The sequence below is a fragment of the Symphalangus syndactylus genome, chromosome X, assembly GCF_028878055.3.
Source record: "Symphalangus syndactylus isolate Jambi chromosome X, NHGRI_mSymSyn1-v2.1_pri, whole genome shotgun sequence".
NCBI lineage: Eukaryota > Metazoa > Chordata > Mammalia > Primates > Hylobatidae > Symphalangus > Symphalangus syndactylus.
Genome location: NC_072447.2, coordinates 33,594,560 through 33,619,632, shown reverse-complemented (window position 1 = coordinate 33,619,632; position 25,073 = coordinate 33,594,560). Strand labels below are relative to the sequence as shown.

Here is a 25,073-nt window from a genome sequence, read left to right as displayed (position 1 = left end):
AGGAGGGAGAGGATCAGGAAAAATAACTAATGGGTACTAGGCTTAATGCCTGGGTGATGAAATAATCTATACAACAAACCCCCATGACACAAGTTTACCTATGTAACAAACCTGCACATATACCCCTGAACTTAAATGAAAAACAACAGATTGTATTCCATAAATTTATACAATTATTATTTGTCGATTAAAAATAAAGTTTAAAAATAATATTGCAATTGAAAAAAGAAAAATCTCCAAGTCTGTGACAGCGTCCGGTGCATTCTATCTTTTAGAAAACAATGGCCCAGGTGCGGTGGCTCACGCCTGTAATCCTAGCACTTGGAGAGGCTGACGCGGGCGGGTCGCTTGAACTCAGGAATTCGACAGCAGCCTGGCCAACATGGTGAAACCCCGTCTCTACTAAAAATACAAAAAAAAAAAAAATTAGCCGGACGTGGTAAGGTGCGTGCCTGTAATCCCAGCTACTCTGAAGGCTGAGGTGGTAGGATTGCTTGAGCCCCGGGAAGCAGAGGTTGTAGTGAGCCAAGAGCAGAGATCGCGCCACTGCACTCCAGCCTGGGCGATAGCCACAGACTTTGTCCCAAAAAAACATACAAAACAAGAATAATGGTATTACCCTCAGTGGTAACACTTTTTTTTTTTTTAATATTTGTGTCCAAATTCGTGAAATGCCTAAGATCCGAGTGAGGGCTCCTTTGGGTTCGCGGCATTTTCAAAGGTCAGGCAGGCAGCGTATTTGGAGTCTATCTTCCAGACAAACAAAATTTGTTGCTGGTGCCTCCCTGTGCCTTGTCAAGGTCACGGCGAAAGCCAGGACGAGCTGGCCTCCGGGACAGGGCTCAAGGAGGCCGTGCGCTTGGCAACCCGGGATGAAGCATCCATTCATCCCAATGCCGGGTGAAAACTATTAATACGTCTGTATTGAGTTGGGAATAGAACATTTCCATCCAACCGATGCTTTGAGTTTTTACCCTGCTCAAATGCTTCAAGTTGTTTTGAGAAAAAAGAAATTGGAGCTCCTAATGGTGGTCAGGCTAGAGGGATGGCCAAAAAAAAAAAAAAAGTCCCCCAATTCCTGTTCCCGTGTTCGGCGTCTCCCGGCTGCGGGCGGGCGCTGCCTGGAGGGGGCAGCAGGGGGCACCCTCCCCGCTCCTGCCCTGCCGCCCTCCCCGGCCCCCTCCCCGCCCCTCGCTCGCCCTGACGTCCCGAGCCCCCGCCTCTTTCTCTCCGGCCTTCAAAGGGCGCTGGGGGCCGCGGGGCCTGAGCTTCAGGCTGCAGCCTAGGGGCGCTGCCGTCTTCGGCCCGCCGCGGGGCCCCCGGTGCGCTCCGTTCCCTCGATTCCCGTAGCGTCCCGCGCTTCAGGAGCAGGTGCCGGGACCGCCTGCGCGGCTGCTGTAACTTGTGCCTCCTAGCGGATCGCAGCCGCGGGCCACTCGCGCAGGGGAAGGGCGCGCAGGCGGGCACATGGAGAGTGGCGGTGGGAATGCTCCGGCCGGGGCCCTCGGGGCGGCGAGCGAGTCCCCTCAGTGCCCGCCGCCGCCGGGGGTGGAGGGCGCGGCCGGGGCGGCGGAGGGCGCGGCAGGCGGCAGCGGCGAGGGCGAGGGCGAGAGCGGGGGCGGGCCGCGGCGGGCTCTGCGGGCAGTATACGTGCGCAGTGAGAGCTCCCAGGGCGGCGCGGCCGGCGGCCCGGAGGCGGGGGCGCGGCAGTGCCTGCTGCGGGCCTGCGAGGCCGAGGGCGCTCACCTCACCTCCGTGCCCTTCGGGGAGCTGGACTTCGGGGAGACGGCCGTGCTCGACGCCTTCTACGACGCAGGTGAGAGCGGCTTCGTCCCCACCTCAGTCCCGCTTTTACCTACCCTCACACGAGCCAGGGCACCCGCCCCGCCCCCTCGTCTTTCTCCCCCTCGTCCTTCTCCCCCTCGTCCCCCTCTCCCCCTCCCCTCCCCCAGTCCCCCTCCCCTCCCCCAGTCCCCCTCCCCTCCCCCAGTCCCCCTCCTCTCTAGTCCCCCTCCCCTCCCTTCCCCCTAGTTCCCCTCCCCCAGTCCCCCCTCCCCCAGTCCCCCCTCCCCCAGTCCCCCCTCCCCCAGTCCCCCCTCCCCCAGTCCCCCCTCCCCTTAGTCCCCCTCCCCTTCCTCTCATCCCCCTCCCCCTAGCCCCCCTCATATCCTCTCACCCCCTGATCACTCCAACAGGACCGTCCTGCCTTTGGGGGAGGGTAGAGTCGTTAACATTGTGCCCTTTTACAGATAACAAAATAGAGGCCACGGGCATTTAGACTCTTTGATTCTTCAGGCATCTTAAACATCAGATAACCCAAGAAACAGCCTGTAACCCAGATCCTACCAAGCCCCCCTTGTCCCGAGTTATCCAACTTTTGCTTTCTCACTCCTGGCAGGTCTCTTACGGCCCTGGGTCCCAACGCAGGCTACATATTAGAATCACCTGGGGAGCTTCTAAAACTGGTTGCCCAGATCGCACCCCAGACCAATGACATAAGCACCCGAGGCCTCAGAAGTGTCATGCTTCCCAGGCGATTCCATTTTGCAGCCAGGAGTGGAAATCGGTGTCTTACGTGTGTGTGTGTGTTGCCTCTACTTAGAAATACCCAGTGTTCTTTTGCACACTTCAATTCTCGTCCCCAAAACACTGACGGTGGAGTGTGAGCCAGCACCCTGTGACGTATATTTTATCCCATAATGCACAGCATTCACGGGTTCGGGGGCACCTTCGCTGGAGTGGGACTCTAGGTCTGTAAACTCACTATAGTAAATGTGCCTGAGAATCCAGCCTTAAGAACCGTACTTTGGATTGGCAAGAGTTTCTCTCGGTGTGGAATGAATTGTTGCTTGACGTTTTTTCCCTTACAGCACCTTTGGTGACAAACCTCTGGCACCTGGGTGACGTTCAGAAGCATTATATGCGAGACAGTAATTACCTGGGAGTCCTTGTGCCTCAGTTTCTCCATTGGTCAAAGGGAGTAACAGTGCCTACCCTAAACCTAAAAGCTCATGAGATGGGATATGGGAAGTTGCTTTGCTGTAATAGTAAGCTAGGATGATTAGGATTCAGCCTCTGCTGGAGGCAGCGCAGATCTGTTTTTCTTGCAGAGCAAATTCTCCCCAGCTGGAAGTGGGAGGGGAGGGGGGGGGGGTCAGGCTTGTTTAAACAAGTGGCAGCTGGACCCATTGAAAACACTCTCCTGACATTTCTGACCACACTGAGGATACTCTTCAGCACAACATCTTTTTAGAAAACTCGTTCAGGAGCCCACTTCACCTAGAACCACTCCGTTTTCTCAACTATTCATTCTGCTCCAAAATTGGAGTTTGAACAGACTCTTCTCTGAACAGTTAAATGTTCCTTTTGCCATGAGGTACAGCACTCTCCTTCCTGCTGGTGCCACCTCTGAAAGATTTGTGTGCGGTGGCTTTTGCTTTTTCTGGGGCGGAGTGTGTGTGTACGGGGGGCCCTTCTAACAGGTCGACTGTGAAGATGCAGACGTCAAATCTCAGGCTTTCAATTCTGGAGCCACACAACAGACACGTCACCTTGGCTCTCTCTGGCCCGGGTGGCCTAGAATGTTGGGCTGTACCATGAGCTCCCTGTGGTTAACCTTGTCCTGGTCTTGAGTAAATCATTTCTCAGTGCATTAGAATTACTTTCAGAGATTTGAAAAAGTACATATACAGGAAGTGGGTTCCTGGGCTAAACAGATGACCACCTCCACTGTCTCCTGGATTCGTCCTCTATCACTCACCGCTTTTTGGTGTTTCCACCAAAAAGATACAGAGCTCTCACTTTGGCTTCTTTGTAAAAATTCTAAAACCACTCTGTCCAATTTGGTAGCCACTAGCCACAGGTGGCTCTTGACAGTTAAACTGGTTAGAATACGGTAAAAATGGTAAGTTCCTTAGTTGCACTAGTGGCATTTCAGGTGCTTGACAGGCCAGGTGCAGTGGCTCACGCCTGTAATCCCAACACTTTGGAAGGCCAAGGCGGGAGGATTGCTTGAGTACTGGAGTTCAAGACCAACCTGAGCAAAAAAAAAAAAAAAAAAAAAAAAAAAAGCGGGATGTGGTGGCACTCATGTGCCTGTGGTCCCAGCTACCTGGGAGATGGAGGCAGGAGGATCACTTAAGCCCAGGAGGTCGATGCTGTGGTGACCTGTGTTTATGCCACTGCACTCCAGTCTGGGTGACAGATCGAGACCCTGTCTCTAAATAAATGAATAAATGTGTGCTCCGTAGGCACAAGTAACTCCCAGGTGGGACAGTGAAGTTACAGAACTCTTTCCTCATCTCAGAAGGTCCTATTGAACAATGCTGTTCTGGAAAAAGGCTTGCGGGGGAGGGGAACTGTTGAACGGCCCAAGTATTTATTTATTTTTAACTTTAAGTGCTGGGATACATGTGCTGAACGTGCAGGTTTGTTACATGGCTATACACGTGCCATGGTGGTTTGCTGCACCCATCAACCTGTCATCTAGGTTTTAAGCCCCACATGTATTAGGTATTTGTCCTAATGCTCTCCCTCCCCTCCCACTCCCCACAGGCCCCGGAGTGTGTGTGATGTTCCCCTCCCTGTGTCCATGTGTTCTCATTGTTCAACTCCAACTTATGAGTGAGAACATGTAGTGTTTGGTTTTCTGTTCCTGTGTTAGTTTGCTGAGGATGATGGTTTCCAGCTTCATCCATGTCCCTGCAAAGGACATGAACTCATCCTTTTTTATGGCTGCATAGTATTCCATGATGTATATGTGCCACATTTTCTTTATCCAGTCTATCATTGATGGGCATTTGGGTTGGTTCCAAGTCTTTGCTATTGTAAATAGTGCTGCAGTAAACATACATGTGCCTGTGTCTTTATAGTAGAATGATTTATAATCCTTTGGGTATATACCCAGTAATGGGATTGCTGGGTCAAATGGTATTTCTAGTTCTAGATCCTTGAGGAATCGCCACACTGTCTTCCACAATGGTTGAACTAATTTACAGTCCCACCAACAGTGTAAAAGCGTTCCTATTTCTCCACATCCTCTCCAGCATCTGTTGTTTCCTGACTTTTTAATGATCGCCATTCTAACTGGTGTGAGACAGTATCTCATTGTGGTTTTGATTTGCATTTCTGTAATGACTAGTGTTGATGGGTTTTTTTTTTTTCCATATGTTTGTTGGCCACATAAATGTCTTCTTTTGAAAAGTGTCTGTTCATATCCTTTGCCCACTTTTTGATGAGGTTGTTTTTTTCTTGTACATTTGTTTAAGTTCCTTGTAGATTCTGGATATTAGCCCTTTGTCAGATGAGTAGATTGCAAAAATGTTCTCCCATTCTGTAGGTTGCCTGTTCACTCTGAGGATAGTTTCTTCTGCTGTGCAGAAGCTCTTTAGTTTAATTAGATCTCATTTGTCTATTTTGGCTTTTGTTGCCATTGCTTTTGGTGTTTTGGTCATGAAGTCCTTGCCCATGCCTGTGTCTTGAATGGTATTGCATAGGTTTTCTTCTAGGGTTTTTATGGTTTTAGGTCTTACGTTTAAGTCTTTAATCCATATTGAGTTAATTTTTGTATAAGGTGTAAGAAAGGGGTCCAGTTTCAGTTTTCTGTATATGGCTAGCCAGTTTTCCCAACACCAATTATTAAATAGGGAATCCTTTCCCCATTTCTTGTTTTTGTCAGGTTTGTCAAAGATTAGATGGTTGTAGATGTGTGGCGTTATTTCCGAGGCCTCTGTTCTGTTCCCTTGGTCTATATTCCTAGGTATTTTATTCTCTTAGTGGCAATTGTGAATGGGAGTTCACTCATGATTTGGCTCCGTGTTTGTCTATTATTGGTGTACAGGAATGCTTGTGATTTTTGCACATTGATTTTGTATCCTGAGACTTTGCTGAAGTTGTTTATCAGCTTAAGGAGTTTTTGGGCTGAGACCATGGGGTTTTCTAAATATACAATCATGTTGTCTGCAAACAGATGATTTGACTTCCTCTCTTCCTAATTGAATACTCTTTATTTCTTTCTCTTGCCTGATTGCTCTGGCCAGAACTTCCAATACCATGTTGAATAGGAGTGGTGAGAGAGGGCATCCCTGTCTTGTGCCAGTTTTCAAAGGGAATGCTTCCAGCTTTTGCCCATTCAGTATGATATTGGCTATGGGTTTATTTTAAATAGCTCTTATTATTTTGAGATATGTTCCATCAATACCTAGTTTATTGAGAGTTTTTAGCATGAAGCGGTGTTGAATTTTATCTAAGGCCTTTTCTGCATCTATTGAGATAATTGTGGTTTTTGTCATTGGTTCTGTTTATCTGACCGATTATGTTTGTTGATTTGCGTATGTTGAACCAGCCTTGCATCCAGGGATGAAGCCGACTTGATTGTGGTGGATAAGCTTTTTGATGTGCTGCTAGATTCGGTTTGCCAGTATTTTACTGAGGATTTTCACATCAATGTTCATCAGGGATATTGGCCTGAAATTTTCTTTTTTTGTTGTGTCTCTGCCAGGTTTTGGAATCAGGATGATGCTGGCCTCATAAAATGAGTTAGGGAGGATTCCCTCTTTTTCTGTTGTTTGGAATAGTTTCAGAAGGAATGGTACCAGCTCCTCTTTGTACCTCTGGTAGAATTCGCCTGTGAATCCGTCTAGGATTTTTTTAGTTGGTAGGCTATTACTGGCTCAATTTCAGAACTTGTTATTGGTCTTTTCAGGGATTCGACTTCTTCCTGGTTTAGTCTTGGGAGGGTGTATGTGTCCAGGAATTTATCCATTTCTTCTTGATTTTCTAGTTTATTTGTGTAGACGTGTGTAGAGTGTTCTCTGATGGTAGTTTGTATTTCCGGGATCAGTGGTGATTGCCCCTTTATCATTTTCTATTGTGTCTGTTTGATTCTTCTCTCTTTTCTTCTTTTTTAGTCTAGGTAGTGGTCTATCAATTTTGTTAATCTTCTCAAAAAACCAGCCCCTGGATTCATTGAGTTTTTTGAAGGTTTTTTCATGTCTCTATTTCCTTCAGTTCTGCTCCAATCTTAGTTATTTATTGTCTTCTGCTAGCTTTTGAATGTGTTTGCTCTTGCTTCTCTAGTCTTTTTAATTGTGATGTTAGGGTGTCGATTTTAGATCTTTCCTGCTTTCTCTTGTGGGCATTTAGTGCTATAAATTTCCCTCTAAACACTACTTTAGCTGTGTCCTAGAGATTCTGGTACATTGTATCTTTGTTCTCATTGATTTCAAAGAACTTCATTATTCTGCTTTAATTTTGTTATTTACCCAGTAGTCACTCAGGAGCAGATTGTTCAGTTTCCACGTAGTTGTGCGGTTTTGAGTGAGTTTCTTAATCCTGAGTTCTAATTTAATTGCACTGCGGTCTGAGAGGCTGTTTGTTATTATTTCTGTTCTTTTGCATTTGCTGAGGAGTGTGTTACTTCCATTTATGTGGTCAATTTTAGAGTAAGTGCTATGTGGTGCTAAGAAGAATGTGTATTCTGTTGACTTGGGGTGGAGAGTTCTGTAGATATCTATCAGGTCTGCTTTGACCCAAGTATGTTTTAGGGGCCATCATCTATGGGAAATTTAAGCACTTCCTGTCTCCTGTTCTCACAGCAAGTCAAAGTCAGGTTTGACTGTGGTTTTCCATCTCCTTGTGCTGTTTCATGGGGTCCTGTGTGGGTCTAAATCTTGGGGCTGTGTTACTAGCACATATAGTGGATTGGATGAGCAGCAGGAAAATGGCAGGCAGGCGTTGGACGTAAGCAAGAACAAGTGGATGCTGTTGGAAAAGGAAAGTACCATGGGCTGAGAGGGGCAGGGCATGTCCTATCTGTGTTTTCTAAATTATTTTTAAATATTGATTTTTAGATTTTTGTACGTATATATAGATTTTTTTTTGAGACAGGGTCTCACTCTGTTGCCCAGTCTAGAGTGCAGTGGTACGATCTTGGCACACTGCAGCCTCAACCTCCCAGACTTGAGCAATCCTCCTGCCTCAGCCTCCCAAAATTGTGGGATTACAAGTGTGAGTCACCACCCCTGGCGCATTTTGTTTATTTTTTGTAGAGATTAAATCTCACTCTGTGAGATCTTATGGACTCGAATTCCTGGGCTCAAGTGATCCTCCCACCTCAGCCTCCCAAAGTACTAGGATTACAGGCGTGAACCACCACCCCCGGTCCTTGTGGTTTTTAAAATTGTGACAAAATATGTATAACAAAATTTACTATTTCGACCATTTTTAGTGTTCATTTCAGTGGCATTACGTATATTCACACTGTTATGTGACCATCAACAATATCCATCTCCAGGCTGGACGTGGTGGCTCACGCCTGTAATCCCAGCACTATGGGAGGCTGAGGTGGGTGGATCACCTGAGCTCAAGAGTTCGAGACCAGCCTGGCCAACATGGCGAAACTTTTTTATTCTACTAAAAATAAAAAAATTAGCTGAGCGTGGTGATGTGCACCTGTAGTCTCAGCTACTCAGGAGACTGAGGCAGGAGAATCGCTTGAGCCCAGGAGGCAGAGGTTTCAGTGAGCCAAGATTGCACCACTGCACTCCAGGCTGGGCAACAGAGCGAGACTCCATTTCAAAAAACAAAAACCAATATCCTGGCTGGGCGCGGCGGCTCACGCCTGTGATCCCAGCACTTTGGGAGGCCGAAGCGGGTGGATCACCTGAGGTCAGGAATTCGAGACCAGCTTGGCCAACATGGTGAAACCCTGTCTCTACTAAAAACACAAAAATTGGCCAGGCATGGTGGCAGGCACCTGTAATCTCAGCTACTCGGGAGGCTGAGCCAGGAGAATTGCTGGAACGCGGAAGGCAGAGGTTGCAATGAGCTGAGATCGTGCCATTGCACTCCAGCCTGAGCAGACAACAGCGAGACCCCATCTCAGACAAAACGAAACCCTAGAAACCAATATGCATCTCCAGAACTTTTTTTAAAATAGTTTTTTAGAGCAGTTGTAGGTTCACAGCAAACTTGAGAGGAAAAGTACAGAGTGTTCCCATCAACCCCCCTGCCCTCTCCCACAAACTCTCCTGTCATGAACATCTTCCACCAGACTACGGCGCTTGTGACAATTGATGAACTTACACATATGTTGACACATCATACTCACTTGAAATCTTTGGTTTACATTAGGGTTGAGTTTATGTTAGTTGTTTTGTTTGTTTGTTTGTTTTTTGGGTTTTTTTTTTGAGAGAAGGTCTCACTCTCACCCAGGCTGGAGTGCAGTAGCGTGATCACGGCTCACTGCAGCCTTGACCTCCCTGGGCTCAAGTGATCCTTCCACCTCAGCCTCCCAAGTAGCTGGGACTTACAGGCATGCACCACCGTGCCCGGCTAATTTTGGTAGACTTTTTTCAACTGCATCCTGTGTCTCCCTCCTAGAGGTTCACAGTGTTTGTGAACATCTTAAAGACTTGAGGCAAGTTGCAGGAAGCAAAGAGACCTGTGTGACTTTGTCTCATACTTTCTCAAACGTTTTGACTGTGGAAACTATCCTCCCAGGATGCTGTAATTGAATACACTTACTGTAGTAGGAAGTCTTAAAATGACATCGGGACTGGTAGAATACAATGCTTTTATCTTCAGGGAGTACACCGTTTTGTTTACTCTTAGAATAGTTAGGTGGTTAGTTGTGTAAGTGAGAGCCTCTACCTAGATGCTAATTAGCAGCCTTCTTGAATTAGCTATTAACTGCTTAAATGGCAAGAACAGCTTCTGAGGCACAAGTAATCTTCCCATACCTGTTGTGTCTGGCTTTGCATAACTTCACTCTTCTCTGAACCTCATTTAAATGTTACTTTCCTGACCCAGAGGTCCTGCTTCTGATTTTTGTTTTTTCCTTCTGTTATGTGCACAGTGATCTTAAAAGTTGTGAAGTATTGCAATCCATACTAGGATGTTTTCATATTTCTTGAACATCGATAGAAAAACTAAGACTAGGCCGGTTGCGGTGGCTCATGCCTGTAATCCCAGCACTTTGGGAGGCCAAGGCGGGCGGATCATTGGAGGTCAGGAGTTAGAGAGCAGCCTGGCCAACATAGTGAAACCCTGTCTCTACTAAAAATACAAAATAGCTGGGCATGGTGGCACACACCTGTAATCCCAGCTACTTGGGAGGCTGAGGCAGGAGAATCGCTTGAACCCGTGAGGTGGAGTTTGCAGTGGGCCAAGATCGCGCTACTGCACTCCAGCCTGGGCGACAGAGCAAGACTCCATCTCAAGAAAAATAAATAAATACAAGCTAAGACTAGGGCTTCAGTCTCCAGATTCGTTATTTGGTTTTGCTCTAGTCCGATGATACTCCTTTTCTGGCTGGCTTGTACTAGAGTCATTGTGGGGTATAAACTGTGGTGGAGATAGTGAGGTGGCTGCTAAAGATTTGTGCTATTGCCAGGTGTGGTGGCTCACGCCTCTAATCCCAGCTCTTCGGGAGGCCGAGGTGGGTGGATCACTTGAGGTCAGGAGTTCGAGACCAGCCTGGTCAACATAGCAAAACCCCATCTCTACTAATAATACAAAAATCAGGCCGGGCGCAGTGGTTCATGCCTGTAACCCCAGCGTTTTGGGAGGCCAAGGTGGGTGGATCACCTGAGGTCAGGAGTTGGAGACCAGCTTGGCTAACATGGTGAAACCCCGTCTCTACCAAAAATACAAAAAATTAGCTGGGCGTTGTGGCAGGCACCTGTAATCCCAGCTATTCGGGAGACTGAGGCAGGAGAATCGCTTGAACTCGGGAGGTGGAAGTTGCAGTGAGCCAAGATTGTGCCATTGCACTACAGCCTGGGCAACGAGAGTGAAACTCCATCTCAAAATTAAAAACAAAACAAAAAAACCCAAAAATTAGCCTTGCCTGGTGGTGTGCACCTGTAATCCCAGCTACCCGGGAGGCTGAGGCAGGAAAATTGCTTGAACCCAGGAGTGAGAGATTGCAGTGAGCCAAGATCGTGCCAGTGCACTCAAGCCTGGGTGACAAGAGCGAGACTCCATCTCAAAAAAAAAAAAAAAAAAAAAAAAAAAAAGATTTATGCTCATAGTTATTGCTGAGAACCAAGGACTACATTTCCCAGCATCCTTTGAGTCTACGTAGACTCATCTTTACTACCATATAGGTGAGAGTGATGTCTACCACTTTTGGGCCAAGTTTTTGGTGAATCCACTAGGCCTTCCCATATCTTCTCATCCTTTTCCATGGTCCCCATGGGGACCTTGGAGGCCCCAGGTAGATGATGGTGGTGGCACTTGATGGAAGGTGCCTGACTCCCTGAGTTACTCTTTGGAGGACAGCTGGCAGAGGAGGAATATCCACTTTGGATTTTGCATATGCAAGAGAGAAGCTTTTATTTGGTCAGGTTACTGAGATTTTGGCATCGTTTGTTATAGTAGTAAGAGAGTGCAACTTAGGTTTTGGAAATCTAGTCCAACTGCTAGAAAATTATCTCCTAGGGTAGGCCTTACCAAGAAAGAGTCAGGCTATGGGTCATCTCATGTCATGAATCATTACTGTTATAGTACATGCCAATCATGGAGCCCCTCACTATGCTGCTGTGGGCTAAGGAAATAGAAATGAGATGCTTGGACCATCAGCCATCAGGTTAATACTGGCTTTGGGTGGTGGAGGGGGTGGGGGTGGGTGGAGACATTTTATCTTCTTTCATGGTTTCATCAGTTTTGGAGGCTAGGTAACTTTTTCAAATGTTTTATTTTTGTTATTACTTTTTACGTAAAATCTTTCAAAAAAATAAGAGGTTTGGTGCTGTAAGAACCCTCTACCTATTTGGCAAGCTTTTATTTCTGGGATTTTTTTTTTTTTTCGAGAGGTGTTGCTCTGTTGCCCAGGCTAGAGTGCAGTGGCACGATCACAGCTCACTGCAGACTCTACCTCCCTGGCTCAGGTGATCCTGCCACCTCAGCCTCCCAGGTATTTGGGACTACAGGCACACGCCACCACACCCGGCTAGTTTTTTGTACAGACAAGGTTTTGCCTTGTTGCCCAGGCTGGTCTTGAACTCCTGGGCTCAAGCGATCCACCTAGCTTGGCCTCCCAAAGTGCTGGGATTACAGGCATGACCCACCGTGCCCAGCCTTAGGTAACTTTTTCCTTTGGTATTAAATGATACTGTAGTGATTGTTAGTTTTTATCTGACAGTGATATTTGGGCTTTTTTTTAAACAAAAGATATGAAATGGTTTAAAATAAGGCTAGCTCTAGCTTTCCTTGCCACCTTTCACATGAGTTATGTCTGGCTTCTCCCTCTGTGGTGGTATCTCTGGATTCTTTATTAGCTCGATGCATTGTGTGGCAAAGACAGTGTTCGCCAAACATCCATATGTTCTTCCACATTTCCTCATATCCCCTGGGCCCTCGTGACTAGTGCTGGCCAGTGCGATGTGAGCAGCAGCAGCAAGCATCACTTTGGGCTTAAAGCAGTTAGATGATGCACTCCTCCATCTCTCTGCCTCTGTTGTGGCAGACTTGAAGATCAGGCATTAAAGATAGCAATTAAGCCACTGAAGCCTTGGGGATTTGTCTGTTGTGGCAGCATAGCCTAGTTTATCCTGACTAATAGAGCTTGTCATGCATTCTGCTAAAAATACCTAAATGCATCTCTTTTCTCTCTCTTTCTCCCTCCCCTCCCCTCACCTCCCCTCCCACAGGGTCTTGCTCTGTCACCCAGCTGGAGTGCAGTGACACAAACAGGGCTCACTGTAACCTTACCTTCCTGGACTCAAGCAATCTTCCTACCTCAGCCTCCTGTTTGTGTAGCTGGGACTACAGGTGCATGCCACTCTTTCCAGCTATTTTTGCTTTTTTTGTAGAGATGGGGATGTCACTATATTGCCCAGGCTGGTCTCGAACTCCTGGGCTCAAGTGATCCTCCTGCCTCAGCCTTCCAAAGTGCTGGGATTACAGGTGTGACCCACCATGCCTGGCCTAAATGTACCTCTTGTTTCAACTTATTTTAGTGGGCTCAGCCCACATGTGCATTTGCTCCTGCAAGAAGGAGCCTGAAAAATGCCTTAAGACTTCTTATATCCTATGGCCGAGTGTGGTGGCTCACGCCTGCAATCCCAGCACTTTGGGAGGCCGAGGCGGGCAGATCACCTGAGACCAGGAGTTTGAGACCATCCTGGCCAACATGGTGAAACCCCGTCTCTCCCAAAAAATACAAAAATTAGCCAGGCATGGTGGCCCATGCCTGTAGTCCCAGCTTCTTGGGAGGCTGAGGCAGGAGAATCACTTGAACCCAGGAGGTGGAGGTTGCAGTGAGCTGAGATTACGCCACTGCGTTCCAGCCTGAGCGACAGAGTGAGACTCTGTCTCAAAGAACAAGAAGTTAACTTGCTGAATATTCCTTCCTCATCATTCTGGAGAATGCATAAAGTTCAGAGGAAGATGGACCTGTGGGAGATGTTGGTTTGATGGCTGTGCAGTAATGAAACAGGCAGCCCTCTGATACAGCACACGTGTTTTGCATGCCATCTACACATGGTCAGGAGACTGGACACACTTATTTCTAGCAGAGCATAGGAGCGATAGTTAATTTAGACATTGCCATCTATAAGGGTAAGTAAACATGGATGAGTAAAATCCCCCACCTAGCAGTTCATGTCAGAAAGCTAGGAGTCAGTGATCCCACTCTCTCCCTCATTGTCAAATCCAGGTAGTTACTTCCAAAATGTTTCTCAGATTTGCCCGCTTCTCTCTATATGCCCTGCTACTGTCTTGGTCTAAGCACCATCTTGTCTCATCCAGGTTACTGTCAGTAGCTTTGTAACTGGTCTCTCAAAGTTGGGCCAGTCTTGCTGCATTCAAATTTATGTATCTGCCTAGAGGCCACTGTATCCTGGTTTCTGTCCCCATATTAGTCTATTTTCACAGTGCTACAAGATAGTACCTGAAACTGGGTAATTTATATACAAAAGTGGTAATTTTGTTTTGTTTTGAGACAGGGTCTCACCCTGTTGTCCAGGCTGGAGTGCAGTGGCACAACCTTGGCTCACTGCAACCTCCACTTTCCCGAGCTCAAGTGATTCTCCAGTCCCAGCCTCCAGAGTAGCTGGGATTACAGGCATGAGCCACCAATGTCTGGCTAATTTTTGTATTTTTTTGTAGAGATGGGCTTTTGCCATGTTGGCCAGGCTGGTCTTGAACTCCTGAGCTCAAGTGATCCACCTGCCTTGGCCCCCTAAAGTGTTGGGATTACAGGCGTGAGCCACTGTGCCTGGCCCCAGAAGAGGTTTAATTGAATCACAGTTTGGCATGGCTGGGGAGGGCTTAGGAAACTTAAAATCATGGCAGAAGGGGAAGGGGAGGCAAGGCACGTCTTACATGGTGACAGGAGAGAGAGAGCGAGCACAGGGGAAACTGCCACTTTTAAACCATCAGATCTCGCGAGAACTTCCTCACTGTCATGAGAACAGCATGGGGGAACCGCCCCCATAATCCAGTCACCTCCCACCAAGTCCCTCCCTCCACACATAGGGATTACGACTGGAGATGAGGTTTGGGGGACACAGCCAAACCATATCAGTCCCCGCCCCCACCTGTAGTCTTCCTCTGATCAATACCTGTTCAGCTTTCATATCCAAGTTCTTCAAGGGAGCCTGCATGGACTCCCCTCCTTCTGCCTGTTGGCTTTTGTATGCTGAGGTTTTCTTTCCTCACAGGCAGAACAATTGTGATTAAATAATAATTATTACTTTTTGAGACTGAGTCTCTGTCGCCCAGGCTGGAGTGCAGTGGCATGGTCTTGGCTCACTGAAACCTCCACCTCCCGGGTTCAAACGATTCACCTGCCTCAGCCTCCCGAGTAGCTGGGATTACAGGCATGTGCCACCTTGCCCGGCTAATTTTTGTATTTTTAGTAGAGATGGGGTTTCACCATGTTGGCCAGGCTGGTCTCGAACTCCTGACCTCAGGTGATCCGCTTGGCTCAGCCTCCCAAAGTGCTAGGGTTGCAGGCGTAAGGCACCGCACCCAGCCCTTAAATAATTATTGATTTAATGATTGATCTTCTGCCAGACAGCGAACTCTTCAATGGCCGGGAGCCAGGTACAGTTTTCTTTGCCACTATTTGAGTGATTGCTACGAATATCTACCCAGCTCCTGTTAAAAATAATCATCAGTGGGCACAGATGACAGCTGGCTTCTCTTGTTGAGATAAAGCAGATCTTATGTGGTGCCCTCAAAAGAAATTTAGAATGCAGTTTCCAGTGGCATGTTGAAAATGGTACTCAGGCCATAGATAGAGTGCACTTACGATTTTATTAAGAAGTAACATCCATCCTAATGACACATTTCTAGGTCTGAACCTTTCTCTTCAGTGGTGCATATCTGACAGAAGAGACTAGAAGAACTCAAACTGGACATGCTGGGATGGAAGTAGTGGTTTCAGTTATTGCTGGGAATGGAATACCAGTTCTTTTTCTTTTGGTTTGTCTGTATTTTCTGTACTGTATGTTATTTTCTAGAATGTAAGTATGATTTTTACTCTAAGTACAGTAGGAGATTAAAGATGGTGTTGTAACTCAGAAGCCACCTCCCTTTCTCCCTCTCTGCTGGAGAGAGTGGCCGGGTGTGCTCAGGCTAGACAACAATGACTGCTCCCAGGGACCCGGCTTTAGAAGTCCATGGCTGGACCTCAGCTGTCTTCTGTTGGACTTGGCTGTTGGCTTGCCCATAGGGGCCCTTCCCTGAGCTTCCTTCCTTTCCATGCTGCTGTTAGTGCTACTGACTCAGAATTGAGCCTGGAACTTTCCTCATGTTAGTCATGTGGGCCAACTTTGAAAGAAGCATTTCACCTGCAGCATTTAATGGAGACATTGCTGTTTGAGCCTTGAGTGCATTTTAGAGTAGATATCCGTGGGCTGGTCTGCTACCTTACTGGCTGTGTTATTATCTGTTACTAGGACAAAATGTATTTTCAGTTCCCTGCAGTGAACTTCCAAACATAGTTTTGGAATACGAGCCATAAACCGTTTTAAAAGTCTTCTATGTATCTGGCTTTGAAATAGGTGCTGTTTCAATCCCGGCCAAATAACATGGTTGGGATAGGACTGAACTTTCTGTAAAGTAGGCTGGAAAAATTCTTGTTGCCCAGTAACTTGCACAGGTTTTGAGAATTGTGTGTGATGGGACTGGCAGAAATGCCTGGCTGTTGTTGGTGCTTGGTTTGGGGAGGGAGAGTGGTTGGGGAGCAGAAGGAGTTGAGTGGTGGGTGAGTCCTGGCAGGAAGTAGAGCTCATTTAGGAACTGGGGTCTCTGGCAGGCCATCCCAGGGGCCAGGTAGAACTGGACACAGACAGGGAGGGGAAAGAGAAGGTGGAGAGAGGCAGGAGCATTCGACGTAGATAACTTTCCCTCTTATTTTGTCATGGACAATTTCAAGCATGTACATTACCCAGCTCTGACAATTATTAACATCCTGCTGTTCTCATTTCTTCTTTACCTCTATCCATTCCCTACCTCATACTTGATTATTCTTTTTATTTTTTTATTTTTGTATCTATTTATTTATTTAGAGATGGAGTCTCACTCTGTCACCCAGTCTGGAGTGCAGTGGCGCGATCTCGGCTCACTGAAACCTCCATCTCCCAAGTTCAAGCGATTCTCTTCCCTCAGCTTCCTGAGTAGCTGGGATTACAGGCATATGCCACCACACCCAGCTAATTTTTGTATTTTTAGTAGGGATTGGGTTTCGCCATGTTGGCCAGGATGGTCCCGAACTCCTGACCTCAGGTGATCCACCCGCCTTGGCCTCCCAAAGTGCTTGGATTTCGGGCGTGAGCCACTGCACCTGGCCAATTATTCTTTTTAAACATTTTAAATGTAAAATGTATAGGTATTGTGATGTACAAATCTCAGCTGTACAACTTTAAAAAATGACTAAACCTGTCTAATGAAACCCCTATCACAATATAGAGAACATTTCTGTTTTTCCAGAAAGTTCCGTCATGTCCCCTCTCCCTCAATCCTCCCTTTACCCCTATAAGGCTATGACTGATCTGCTGTCATCTCTGTAGATTAGATCTGCCTTTCCTAGAGCTTCATCTAAATGGCCTCATAGAATAAATATTCTTTGGTGTCTGGCTTTGTTCACTCAGCATGATGTTTTTGAGATTCGTCCATACAGTTGTGTGTACCTGTAGTTTGTTCCTTTCTAATATTATACAATTTTGTTGTAAGAATATACCGGTTAGTTTAGGCATTCTTCTATTGATGAACGTTTGGGTTGCTTCTAGTTTGGAGTTGTTACAACCAAAGATGCTCTGAACATTTGCAATTTGCAAGTCTTTGTGACTTTTTGTGGACCAATGTTTTTATTCCTCTTGAGTAAATACCTATGAGTAGAATGGCTGGATCAAAAGGTTAAGTGTGTGTTGAAATATATCAGAAACTTCCAACCCTTTTTCTGAAGTGGTTGTACCATTTTATTTTCTTAGCACCAATGTGTGACAGTTTCAGTGGTTTCACATCGTCACCAACACTGTATTACCAATCTTGTCAATTGTGGCTCTTCTCATAAAGGTTGTGGTGGTTTCTCCGTACGGTTTTAATTTGCCTTTCCCTCATGGTTAATGATGTTGAGTACCTCTCCATGTGCTTTTTGGACATGCAGATATCTTCCTTTGTGAGGTGTCCATCCTAGCCATTGACCCATTTAATTGGGTTGTCTGTCATCTTATTATTGAATTATGAGAGGTTTTTATATGTTTTGGAGTTAAGTGCTTTGTCATATATTTTGTGAATATTTGCTCCCAAACTGTGGCTAGCTTCTTCAGGTACATAATGATGGCTTTTGATGAGCAGAAGCTCTTCGTTTTGATGAAGTCTAATCTAGAATATTATTCTTTTATGGTTGCCTGCTCTATCTTGCCTAAGGAACCTTCCAGGTTGCAGTTGTGCAGGTACTCTTTTATGTGTTCTTCCAAAAACTTTGTTTCAGCTTTTACATTTAGATCTGTGATTCATCGCAAATGAAGTTTGGCACAGGTGCCTCTTGACAAACCGAGCCTGATGCCTTAAACACATGGGATGCCGGTCTTGCCCCATGATGAGTGCCCCCAGGCACTTTGAGTCTGGAAGGCAGGACCACTACTGCCTCCTTTTCATCTCATCCAGGAAAGTACAGGAAGTGCAGGTTATCCTTGATGCAGTGGCCTTTCTGCCTTCCAGAGCAAAAACTTCCACCAGAGACCTGTAATGAAACCTTCCAAACACGTCTTCTATCAATCATTGTGTCACATTGGCCCTGGTGATACAGGTGGTGACGGAGAAAGACCATTGGCTTTATGGGTCTGAGTTTGGATTTCTCCCTTCTCGTTTATTGGCTGTGTGAGTCTGGATAACTTACTTAATATCTCTGAGCCTCATTTAAAAAGATCCCTGCATAGAGATTCAAAGTCTGTGCTTGAACTTAGTTGAGTGCTCAGTAAATGTCAGCACCTTCCCCCACCTGCACCACTGTCCTTGACCCCCATCAGTAAACATACCAGAACCCCACTGTAGAATGAAATGTGCTTTGTGACATAATAAATTGCTGAAACCCGGTGTGTGAACTTTTTCACAAAGTATTAAGTTAATGTTTCCATAATTTAAACTAGTTTATTGGAATAGCTACCTTAGGAAATATATGATACATGCCAAAGCTTGCATTTATGTTTAAATTAATGGTATCGATCAGTATATATTTCCATTTATCACATTTCACTTGTTAGTATATATTCTTTTATACATTATTTAAAAGCAGCAAAGTTATATAGTAAAATAAAAAATGCAGGGCTCAGATCCCTTGGGCAGTTATCATGTAGTGGGGTTGCTTTATATGCCTGTAGTTTGTAAGAAAAGTTTTCAAAATTTTGAGGTTGAAGATTGCATCATAACCCCATTCCTTGTCCTGTGCAGAGGAACTCAAACTTGTGCCACTTGATTTTGAGGTGTTTTGTCACGTAGTAGTAGTAATCAGAATATAATAAAATATATCTGCATCTTATTGACAATGCTTACTAATGCACCAGGATGTCCTAATGCCAGCCATGTCACATCAGCCCAGTTCTAGCCATACAAGGTATCTTGTATGGCCATTAATGTTGAGAGTAAAAGAAATGTAGAATAAATGGGACAAAAAGGAAATGAAAATTGTTGATATTGTAAAGGTCCTTCATTGGCCTCCAGTAAATCCCACCAAATATTTTGGTTGAGCTGGAAGCAAAGACCATTTTGATGTTCACAATGATTGTCATTGGCTCTCACAAGGCTAAAGTTTTAAGACTTGTTAGATGGGTTTATTTAAAAAGTGTGTTATCTGGGCCGGGTGTGGTGGCTCATGCCTATAATCCCAGCCCTTTGGGAGGCTGAGGCAGGCGGACCACTTGAGGTCACGAGTTTGAGACCAGCCTGACCACCATGATGAAACCCCATCTCTACTAAAAATACAAAAATTAGCCAGGCGTGGTGGCGCATGCCTGTAATCCCAGCTGCTCGGGAGGCTGAGGCAGGTGAATCGCCTGAACCTAGGAGGTGTAGGTTGCAGTGAGCCGAGATCATGCCACTGCACTCCAGCCTGGGCAACAGAGTGAGATTCCATCTCAAAAAAAAAAAAAAAAAAAAGTGTTATCTATCCTGAGAATGAGAATCCTGCATCCAATGTGCTTATCATTCCTAAGAAGCAAATAGGTAAGTTTTGTAAAGCACTCTCTGGCTATGGAGTGCTTGCTGCAGATCATAAACTCTGCACATCCCTTCTCAAAGGACCACCTATGAAAAAGGAAATTGGTACATGAAAAAAAGGAAATTAGAAGGGGCAAGTTCCAAGCAACATGGCCCCTGTATCTAGCAATGAGTCACTACTCCCACAGGCTATGGGGACAGATACTGCTGAGGAAGCATAGGGGACAGATACTGCTGAGGAAACGTAGAGCACAGAATGGGTGAAATCAGCAGCCAGGCGGAAGTCCGGATGCTTAGTGATGATCTTTAAGGAACTGTTGATTTTGTTAAGGAAAGAGTGTATTATTGTGGGAGGAGTATACGTAAAAGCGATGGTTCTCTTGAGCCGGCTGACATTCATTTTAACGAGACAGTTGGAGAACAAATTAAGAAATGCAGGGGCTACTTACTGTGATTTTTGTCACAGTAACAGGAAAGCTCAGCAGTACCCTTGTCAGGGTCTGCAGCGTGTGGCTGCAGTACATCAAACTCTGCACGACTCTAGAATTGCGCACAGTTTGAAGGTGATGCGTGACACAGACCTTTTGAAAGAAGAGGTTGTTATCTGCTGGTCAGAAAAGGCTTCTCAGAATATGTCTCCAAAAATTTTGCCACAGAGAGTCATGTTAAAGCATTCCCTTTAGAAAAGGGTTGAGGAAACCTGAAGAGGAATCTTCAGATGACGAAGATGAAAATACTGGGATGGTGGCCAGGCGTGGTGGCTCAAGCCTGTAATCCCAGCACTCTGGGAGGCTGAGGCAGGTGGATCACTTGAGGTCAGGAGTTCAACACCAGCCTGGCCAACATGGCGAAACCCTGTCTCTACCTAAAATACAAAAATTAGCCTGGCGTGGTGGTGCACACCTGTGGTCCCAGCTACTCAGGAAGCTAAGGCACAAGAATCGCTTGAACCTGGGAGATGGAGGTTGCAATGAGCTGAGATCATGCCACTGCACTCCAGCCTGGGCAACAGAGGGAGACTCCATCTCAAAAAAAAAAAAAAAAAAAAAAAAATTGGGGTGATGTGTTCACTGGCTGCCAGGGAACCCAGAGTTGGAACTGTGAAGTGTGTGACAGCAAGGATGATGACAATGATATCAATACCCATGTATTTTTATTTTTTTAGAGATGGGGTCTCACTCTGTCACCTAAGCTGGAGTTCAATGGCACAATCATAGCTCACTGCAGTTTCAAAGTCCTGGGCTCAAGCGATCCTCTTGCCTCAGCCTCCTAAGTAACAATATTGATAGCATTTAAAGTGATGAATGCAGTCTAGCTTGCAGTATCATGCTGCATATTTTTCTATATTGTCAGATGGAAGAACAATATGTATTTGCAAAAGATAAAGTGGCTTAACTCACTCTATAATGTATATTGCAAATATTTCACTGTGAGTGGTCTGAAATTAAGCCCAATGAGCCCATTCACCTCAGTGAGTAAAACGTAGTTGGCTTATATGTGCTGCATTTCTTTTTGGAAAAACTGGTAGTGGACACATCTCAATCACACTTACATAGTTTAAAAAAAAAAAAAGATTTACTTTCAGTCATTCTTACAAAAAAATTTGATACTGGGAAGCAAAAGATAGGAGGCCAGGTAGTTTCCTGATGTCCTCACGCCTCCCCTCCTTCCTCCTAGTTAAAACTCGATCCCCCAGGCAACGAGTACCCACTCACTATGACACTTGGTAAGGACTTGCTGATGTCCTAGCACTGAATTGGTATATTGGCTCCGTCTTATGAGATTGGAAAATAAGATTTAAGTGACACTTCAAGCTGGGTGCGGTGGCTTACGCCTGTGATCTCAGCACTTTGGGAGGCCGAGGTGGGCAGATCACTTGAGGTCAGGAGTTCAAGACCAGCCTGGGCAACATGGGGAAACCCCGTGTCTACTAAAAATACAAAAATTAGCCAGGCATGGTGGTGCATGCCTGTAATCCCAGCTACTTGGGAGGCTGAGGCAGGAGAATCACCTGAACCCAGGAGGCAGAGGTTGCAGTGAGCCAAGATTGCACCACTGCACTCCAGCCTGGGTGACAGAGCAAGACTCCATATCAAAACAAACAAAAAAAACACTTCACAACTTTCTTCATTGACTTGACCTGAGTATGTCGGAAATAAGCAGCAGTGGAGATAAGTAAGATCTAAATTATGGTAGGAGTTAGGAGAGGTGCCTTCTGTCCAGTATATCTGGGCTTTTTTTTTTTTAAGGTAGCTTTTAGGTAGCTAGTGTTGTCATATGTCCAATCCAATTTTTGTTTTGAAGGCTTTGGCCAAAAACTTATTCTAAAGTCTAGCACTTTTCATTTCGACAAAGCCAGTCTTACTTACTTTCATAATTTCTTTTTTTTTCTGCAGGGAGTTAGATAGACTTGAGGATAACCTGGTATATATTTAAAGACTGGCATGAGCCAGTACAGTCACAGAATTACTATATGGTAAATCATTTGCCATCATATCACTTTGTTGACTAATGCTTTGCTTCAGAAATCAGATACTTTTAAACCACACTAGAAAATTATGGTTTTATATATTACCCATAAAACATTTAGCAAAAATAGTATTCAAGATAGTGTTCAAAAGTTTTCAACGAACTGAAGTCCTATGCATCATCTTTCTTATTTCATACTAGCGTGTTTCAAGGTCCTTGTAATTGACCTCCTGCTTGAGGTCATTGTAACTGGTTTTTAAATTACACTTTCCTGCTAAGCATAGCTTTCAACTGGAACCTTGGCTTTTTGCAATCCTTGATGTAGTATCTCTCTCTCTGTCCTCCTCTCTCTCTCTCTCTCTCTCTCTCTTAAAAAGACAGAGTCTCATTATGTTGCCCAGACTGGACTTGAACTCCTAGGTTCAAGTGCTCTTCTTGCCTCAGCCTCCAGAGTAGCTGGGACTTTAGGCACACGCCACCAGGCCTGGTATCACTTCTTAAAGTTTGCTAAACCAAGATAGGTAGGGTGGGTGTGTGTGCCTGCCTCAGGGTCAGAAAAGATGGTTTATATGATATGTGTGTGGTTTTTTTTTTCCCTGAAGCTGTCCTGCGTCAGTAGGAACTGGACGGTAATGGTTGCTAGGAGCACAGGGTGTATTTGGGAATGAAAATCTGAATTTTATCTCTTCCTTTTTATCTGTGATCTTTTTGCTTAAGATTCAGCCTGATATATAAATTTGTTTTGCCCCCAGGTAGCTCAGTCTTACACAGTGTGTCAGGAATGTACTAAGCCTCATGAGGGCATCAGGGAACACGGGACTTGGGGTTGGAAAAGCTGATTTTGAGCCCTGACTTGTTCATGCTGTAGTTGAGCGACCTTGGGCGAGTCTGTTGACCTCTTTGCACTTCATTTTTCTACCTGCGAAGTGAAGCCAGTACTTGCGCTGCCTGCCTGCTGGGGTTCTGAAATTCAACTGAGAAGTCTGTGGAAGTGTTTTGTAAATGGCAAAGCGTGTGACCACGGTGATGATGAAAGGTTTTAGGTAACTGGTGCTCTCTTTAGGGATAAAGCCCTTTTTTTCTTTGTATAGAATAAAAGTTCCAATCTGGTGTTTTATTACAATTAACATTTATAAATCAAATGCTAAATTCATGTTTTAGAAATTCTGAAAATAAGCCAGTTGCATACTGTTTTGGTATAAATCCTCAAAGTGAACTTAGTCTACTGGCCTGAGTGACAAATGTCAGGCAAAAATTCCAACTTGAGATTCGAGGCAGTTTTCCTATTGAGTATGAATTGCCCAGGATTTTTTTTTTTTTGAGTAGCAGTATTAATATGTCCTGTTTTCATTGACAGTGAAAAGTCTCTCCCAATTCTTGGTAGGCCGGTGAGTCCCAGCACAGAATGTTGAGAAGGCAAAGAAGGGAGGAATTCATGTCACTTGATCAAAATGGAATCTTCTTGGCAACAAGTTCCTCCTGCCACGTTCAAGGTTGCCTGTGAAAATGAGCTGCGTGACTTCGGGACTACTGTCCCTATCCTCCCTTCTGCCCCTTTCCGCTATTCTCCTTTGTCTGTTTCTATTTGCTTCCTTGCCTTTATTAACTAATTATAACAATCACCATGGCCTTGGAATTAATACCTATGTTGCTACTTTTTCATAGCATCACTATGAAACATATAATTTTTTTTTTTTTTTTTTATCTTTTGAGACAGAGTTTTGCTCTTGTCATCCAGGCTGGAGTACAGTGGTGCAACCTTGGCTCACTGCAACCGCCTCCTCCCAGGTTCAAGTGATTCTCCTGCCTCAGCCTCCCGAGTAGCTGGGATTACAGGTGCCCACCCCACACCCAGCTAATTTTTTGTATTTTTAGTAGAGACGGGATTTCACCATGTTGGGTAGGCTGGTCTCAAACTACTGACTTGAGGTGATCCACCCACCTCCGCCTCCCAAAGTGCTGGGATTACAGGCGTGAGCCACCGTGCCCGTCCTGAAACATATAATTTTTAATGTAGATAAGTAAGAGTCCAGGAAGCAATCCTATAGGCAGAATGTCTAATTTATTCAGCTGCAGTGGCGCATTATCTTGACTCTAAGCAAATGTCTTTGGGGAGTGGAATTACCCATCTGAGAGAAATTGATCAGGCTGGGTTGTAGAGTGTTTCCTTAGTATAGACGTGTGTCCTTTCATTAGTAGATGACCTCTAAAGGGTAAATTTGACTCTGAGAGTCTCCTGCCAAAAAACTCTCATGATTATTTAAAAATATTTTTAGGTGAGACATTGATACTATGGTTATTTTTTTCTTTGAGTTCTCATCTTTTAGTGATATATCCTGAAATATTGGGGGATAAAACAATATGGTGTCTGGTGGGATTTATTTTAAAATAACACAGGGAGGGGGAGGGGTGGACGTTGCGGATGGTAGTAAGGATGAAACAAAGCTGGCCTTGAGTTGATTGTTGTTGAGGTGGGAGGTATGGAGATTTCATTATACTATTCTGTCTACTTTTTATGTATATTTGTAGTTCTGTATAATAAAAAGTTTTAAAGAGGCCAGGAGCAGTGGCTCACAGCTGTAATCCTAGCACTTTAAGAGGCCGAGGTGGGAAGATTGCTTGAGCCCAGGAGTTCAAGACCACCCTGCGCAACAGAGTGAGACCCCATCTCTGTTAAAAAAAAAAAAAAAAAAAAAAAAAAAGGAAAAAAAGTAGCCAGGTGCAGTGGCTAACGCTTGTAATCCCAGCGCTTTGGGAGGCTGAGGTGGGCAGATCGCTTGAGGTCAGGAGTTTGAGACCAGCCTGGCCAACATGGTGAAACCCCATCTCTGCTAAAAATAAAACAAAATTAGCAGGGCATGGTGGCACATGCCTGTAGTCCCAGCTACTCTGGAGGCCAAGGCACAAGAATCGTTTGAGCCTGGGAGGTGGAGGTT

The 25,073-nt window shown here is 45.3% G+C and overlaps 1 protein-coding gene across 3 annotated transcripts in view; it reads left to right on the top strand.

Annotated features, from left to right (window-relative positions):
* The first annotated feature begins 1,220 nt into the window (after positions 1–1,220).
* The window catches only part of MAP3K15 (mitogen-activated protein kinase kinase kinase 15), a 154,527-nt gene continuing 130,674 nt past the window's right edge, over positions 1,221–25,073 (top strand). Inside the window, exon 1 of one of the 3 annotated variants that reach the window (XM_055267563.2) lies at positions 1,221–1,816. In XM_055267563.2, coding sequence (XP_055123538.1) covers positions 1,468–1,816 — 349 coding nt within the window. In that variant the 5' untranslated portion in view covers positions 1,221–1,467. The remainder of the gene's footprint in view (positions 1,817–25,073) is intronic. The other 2 variants (XM_063634965.1, XM_063634966.1) reach the window with 2 other exon arrangements.